The sequence below is a fragment of the Cucumis melo genome, chromosome 12 (genome assembly GCF_025177605.1).
Source record: "Cucumis melo cultivar AY chromosome 12, USDA_Cmelo_AY_1.0, whole genome shotgun sequence".
NCBI lineage: Eukaryota > Viridiplantae > Streptophyta > Magnoliopsida > Cucurbitales > Cucurbitaceae > Cucumis > Cucumis melo.
Window position 1 is genome coordinate 1,760,621 of NC_066868.1, and position 6,141 is coordinate 1,766,761.

Consider the following 6,141-nt stretch of genomic DNA (forward strand, 5'->3'; position numbering starts at 1 on the left):
GACAAAAGTGACATGAAATTCTCTCACATTCATAGTGATAGGGTTATCAAAAGATTCTAAACATGAAAAATAATAGTTTGGTTAATGTTTTTTGTGTTTTGTTTAATATACTTTCAAAGTCCATTTTAGTCCTTGCACTTCTCATAGATCTTAAAATGTAGTTCCTATTAACATTTCATTCATAAAAATGGAGACAGGAATGAGTCGTCCCTTCTTTGTTGGTCTTTCCTTTAAATAAAGATATTAACTCTTATGATTTCAACATTTTTTTCCTCTTTATGAACCACCGTTTTCATTGAGAAAGAATGAAACAATACAAGCGCATCAAAACACCCCTACTAACAAAAAGGGGACCAACTAAGTAAAATTTTACCTATTGAGTAATTACAATAATGCTTCAAAATCAAAGTCTAAAGGAAAACCTGAAATCTAGTAAAAAAAAAAAAAACCAAATCTCATTATGATTTAATGGTGTGAAATCATTTCTTCATAAATAAAAATAATTATAAACTTTGAAAGACTAAATTCAAGATTTGTAGAAGTTATATGGACGAAAAGTGAAGCATAAAAAATTTAAAAAGAAATAAAAATTAAATCTTGATATTTTCAGTGTTGTTTGTTTCTACCTAAAAAATAATATTATTTTAAAAAGGAAAAGAACCCATTTCAAAATCTAGAATGAATTTTGAGTATCTTTGTCCCCAAACATAGAGAGATTAAATTTTTATATCGAGAGAGATGAGGTTTTCTTTTGAAATGGCAAAGAGTATCACACATTTTCATTTTTCTTCTTTTAACTTTTTTTTGTTTTGTTCAATATTCCCCTTTTTTCCTCCATAATGTTTATTCTTTTACCTTTGTCTTTTCTTCTACACTTTTGGCTCCATACAAAAATATAATATCAATACATATAGATTTTATTCCACTCTTCATTCCAAAATGATAGTAATAAACCAAAAAGAGAGAATATATTCTTTCTTGGAATTGAAAGAGAGAAAAAAACCAAGAGAAAAAATTTCTTTTAAAAGAGAGTTTCAAAAACTATTACGAATAATTTTAAAAATAATTTCTTTTGAAAAATTAAGGTGTAAAGGTTTTAAACCAAAAACTATAAAAAGAACAAATTTCACATTGGGATAAATATTTTAAGGGATCCAATCTTCTATACAACTTGAAAAATAGAACATTTTCTTTTAACCCTAAACTTTAAAAACCTAAAAAAAAGCAATCAGCACATAATTTAATTAGTGATTACTACAAGAAATTTCAGCTTTGTCAAACACCAATTTGGCTTGAGCATCTATTTTTATCACAAACAAAAGATGACACAATGAAGTTGACTAATGAAGAGATGAAATGAAATTGACACCAACCAGTATATGATTTTTATTTTTTTTTTAGACCATTAAATGTAAATGTTGACAAAATGTTTGTAAAAGTTGGAAAGTCATAAATATCTCTAAACCAATTTCATTTCTCAAATTTAAACTCTTTTTATTGTATATCCAAACTTTTTTTTTTTTTCCTTTCATTTTGGTCATCATTTCCGAAATCTTAAACCAAATCTTACATAAATCTTTTTCAAATTTTCAGACTTTACTTTTATATGAATTTTTAAATATTTTTTTTCAAATCTTTTTGTTTCCACCATTATCTTAAATGAAAAAGTAGTTCATAAGGATGTTAGATGACTTCCCAAGTAAATTTAAGAGTTTTGATGATTGATGTATGATATTTGTTTTAGAAAGTTGAATTTTAGGAAATATTAAGTAAGAATCGAAAAAAGATTATATACAATTTTGATATGGTTGAGATTCCATTGAAAAAAGTTCAAAAGAGGATAGTTTGGACATACAATTAATAAAAGAAAAAAGTTGAACTTTTGTTCTACTCTCAAAGTTCATTTCAGTTGTGAAGGATCAAGGAAAACTATTTCAACTGTTATGAGATGATTTTTGCTGTAATTCGTAAGAGTTAAATTCAATATTTAAAAGTTTCTATTCCGAGAAATATATGATTTGAAACCATTTAAAAATTTGGTACCATCAAAATTTAGAAAACACATGTTATCTCCATACCAACAATCTATATCAAGTCATCTAACATCAACTCTACTGGAGACCATTTTGGAACAAATTTCAAACTTTCTAAGGACTACTTATAAATCAAGCAACATGATACTTTTAAAACTAAATTCCAAATAGAAATTAAATTATAATCCCAATGAAAGAAAAAAGTTTTCTGAGTTCAAACCTCTCAAGTGTATTTTACTCCTTTAAAGATATCATACATTGGTTTCAATGTTTTAGAGACATTTATCAGATCATAAGCCCATAGTGAATTTTATCAAACTTCAGAAATTTGTGGGGATGTGAGATCAGAAAGTTCATCCATAGAACAATTATAATTGGTGCTTGGAACTTCAAGAATAATGAACAAATAAATGAATGTCCATTCGTGTATAAAACTCTTGGTACAAACCTAAAAACATGTCAATGTCAACTTTTCTAATGCTCAAGAAATAACAGAGGTTGTCAACACGAGCATAAAAATAATCTACTCCCGGCCAAAAGATAAGAAATTCAAGTTCCTCACATCACATATTGTTGAACTCTTGAACTCGAAGAAGAGTAGATGTTATGCCACCTGAATGATAACTCAATTATACCAAGGCAACAAGTACAGTTTGTTACATTCCCTTTCTTTTGCTTATTTCCCCCTTTCTCCTTACTCAACTTGTATGGTGGTATGGACTATATTGTATCTCTTTTCACAATGGCTTTTAATCTTCAAAATTAGCTCCCTAGAACAAACTCCGGCTTCAGCAACAACATGGCACGACAACACGACTTTTCCAACCGTTATGGACCAAATGTGCAAGTCATGCAAATCATGGACTCCTTTTATGTTCTTGATGTCATTTTCTAAGCTCTCAATATGGACCTCCCTAGGTGTTCCTTCCATCAGTATAACCGCTATATGTCTAAGCATAGAGAAAGTAGTGGCTAAAGCAAGAACAGAAAATACAAGAGTGCAGATTAAATCGACGACGATCCACTCGGGTTTAAACCAAAGAACGAATCCAGCAATCATCACACCAATAGATTGAATCATATCAGTTATCACATGAAGGTAAGCACCTTGGAGATTTATGTTCAACGTTGAACTATTGTCCTTTGATCCCAAAGAAGCACCTTCTAGTTTGGTTAATGTGTAAATCTCCTCTTTTTCATGGTCAGACTCATGACCCAAGTGATTCTGATCAGAATGAGAATGAGAGTGATGATCATGATGACAACAATGAGATGAATGAGAGTGATGGTGGTGGTGGCTATGGCCAAGCCAAATAACCATAAACAAGTTAAGAATGAATCCAAAAGCTGCGACGGCAAACATAAGGAAACCATCCACCTTAGTCTTTTGTGCAAGAATCCGGTCGATCGCCTCGTAGATTAATACCCCAGAAATCAGCCATATAAGTTGTACAGACACAAGGGCACCTAAAACTTCAAGACGGTTATACCCAAACGAGTGTTGCGGTGTCACCTCCCAACCCGAAACCCATACTGCAAAGAGGGAAACAGAGAAACCAGCAACATCACTGAGCAAGTGAGCTGCATCTGTCATTACAGAAAGACTATTAGCTCTAAAACCACCAATAATCTCCACTACTATAGCTATGGTATAAAACAATATCATTCCACCAAGCTTCATAGCTGATTTAGAACGTTTTAATGACTCCAAATTACTATGTTCTAATCTGGAAAAAGCACAGCCAGAATTGCAACATTTAACTTCTGAGGAAGTGGGAATAACAACATTCCTCTTCTTAGCAACTATTGGCATCTTAACTTCATCCCAGTGTTCTGTCTTCAAAATAAGAACTTCCTCCTCCGCCATTTCCTTAATCTATCCAATATATATAAATCAATATGAAAGAACCTGCAAAAAGAAGAATCAAAAGTAAGATTCATTAACCTACATAAGAATATCTCAAGAAGAAAGAACTAACAATTCAAAAATGTGCAAAGGTTCAAAAAACCAAGCCCCTCCAAGAAAATATGCAACAATCGCTATTCTGGGTCGACCAACCCCAAAACGAACTAATGAACAAGGAATAGATACAATACACAATTTAAACATATAATCAACAAGAAGAAAGAGGTCCAGGATATCGATTTCTACAAAAATAACCACGACCCATTACAAAAAGGAAACAGACGAATTCATAAAAAGGAAAGTTACAGAGCAATACAGCAAAACAAATTCATTACCTAACAAAGAATCAAAATCCTAAAAAGGGTAAACGAAACGAAAGGGAAGTGCGATCGAAGAGGGAAAAAAAAGGAAATTTTGGGTTTGATTCAAAAGGGATAAAATTTCAAAGAATTTACAGATTTGGTAGAAAATGGGGAACCTACCAAATCCTTTTTTATTTGTTGCCTTGAACGATTCGTCGTTAATTTGAAGGAGGAAAGAAAGGAAAGAAATTATAATAATTTTGATCGTTGCGTTTCGTTGCCGGCCAACTACTGAAAAGGGAATCCCTTTCTCACGCACTTTTTCAAGCGATTGTGAATCCTTTGCTCGAATTATTGGCGCGTGACTTTGACGACCTGTCGTTTGGTTTATTATTATAATTATTGAAATATTGTTAATGAAAACGACATATCGTTCAAAGTTCGTCAACGCCGAAACGACATAAAATATTAGTTGACGACAGGGCGACCACATTTGCACGTCGTTTTGGGTCCATAAAGAATAAGAATAAATTTAATGTCATGGGGCGGTTAGTGGGATAAGTTTTATTGAAAATGATATATTAGTAAGATAACAAAATTTTGAGGGGAAATTGCCAAAAATAGGTTAAAAAAAGAGATTTAAATGAATTTTGGGACAAGTTTTCAAAAGAAAGGCTTTTAGGACAATTTGGGTGTGAATGGACAAAAATGCCCTTCCTTTCCTTTCCCTCTTCCACGTTTGCTTTCCCTTCTCTCCACGATTGATTCCTTCTCTTTCGCGTATAGTTCCCTTTCCCTTCTCTTTTCTTTCGTGTAGAACACCTGAACCTACTCCGGCCATCGTCTCTTGCCCATCGTCACTTGCCCATCGTCGCTTGCCCATCGTCGTTTGCCCTTCGTCGCTTGCCCTTCGTCGGTCGTTGTCCAGTGCATTTCGTCGCTCCTATTCAGACCATTCAATCAACTTCGAGCGTTTTCTCTTATTTAGGTGAGTTTCATGTCTAACCGATTTTCAATTTATCTGCTGTAAGTAAATGTTTGGTTGGGGTATTTGGTGCTATTTTCATCCGTAATTGTCTGGTTTTTGAAATTGGACTTATTTGCCGTAAATTAGTTTAGTCAAAGTTTGGTTTTAGGTTCTTAGAAAGTTCAATGGGTAGTGAAAAATGAATTGAACTAGAGGATGAGGATTTAGTTGGATCAAATAGAGGAGGAGTAAGCAATAGGAATAGAAGGAATGAAGGTTTTTTTTTATCTCGCACGTATTTTTTTTTTATCTCGCACCTATCTCGCACGTATCTCGCACGTTCCAAACTTTCACTATTTATTTCAAAATCAACTTGGTACACCTCCTAATCCATTTAGAGCTATTCTTTGCATGTTTAGTAACTCTCTTAGGCCCTCATGCTTTATCTCGCACGTATCTCGCACGTTCCAAACTTTCACTATTTATTTCAAAATCAACTTGGTACACCTCCTAATCCATTTAAAGCTATTCTTTGCATGTTTAGTAACTCTCTTAGGCCCTCATGCTTTATCTCGCACGTATCTCGCACGTATCTCGCACACATCTCGCACGTTCCAAACTTCCACTATTTATTTCAAAATCAAATTGGTACACCTCCTAATCCATTTAAAGCTATTCTTTGCATGTTTAGTAACTCTCTTAGGCCCTCATGCTTTATCTCGCACGTATCTCGCACACATCTCGCACGTTCCAAACTTCCACTATTTATTTCAAAATCAAATTGGTACACCTCCTAATCCATGTAGATCTATTCTTTGCATGTTTAGTAACTTTCTTAGGCCCGCACACATCTTGCAGTTATTTTTTTTATTTCTTTACATCTTGCACACATCTTGTAGGTTCTTAAGTTCAAATCAATTTTTGAAGATACAA

General features: G+C 33.1%; 1 protein-coding gene across 3 annotated transcripts; it reads right to left on the reverse strand.

The window, feature by feature from the left end:
• Positions 1-2,429: 2,429 nt before the first annotated feature.
• On the reverse strand, positions 2,430-4,525 carry LOC103497126 (metal tolerance protein B). Of its 3 annotated transcripts, none has more exons than XM_008459217.3 (2): positions 4,422-4,525; positions 2,430-3,942 (listed from the first exon to the last, which is right to left on the reverse strand). In XM_008459217.3, the coding sequence occupies exon 2, from the start codon at positions 3,898-3,900 to the stop codon at positions 2,728-2,730; it is 1,173 nt and encodes a 390-aa protein (XP_008457439.2). In that variant the 5' UTR covers positions 3,901-3,942; positions 4,422-4,525; the 3' UTR covers positions 2,430-2,727. The 3 variants fall into 3 exon arrangements, with proteins under 3 accessions (XP_008457439.2, XP_008457438.2, XP_008457440.2); XM_008459216.3 differs by having other exon boundaries at positions 4,275-4,454; XM_008459218.3 differs by lacking the exon at positions 4,422-4,525 and adding an exon at positions 4,013-4,251.
• Between the last annotated feature and the right edge of the window lie 1,616 nt (positions 4,526-6,141).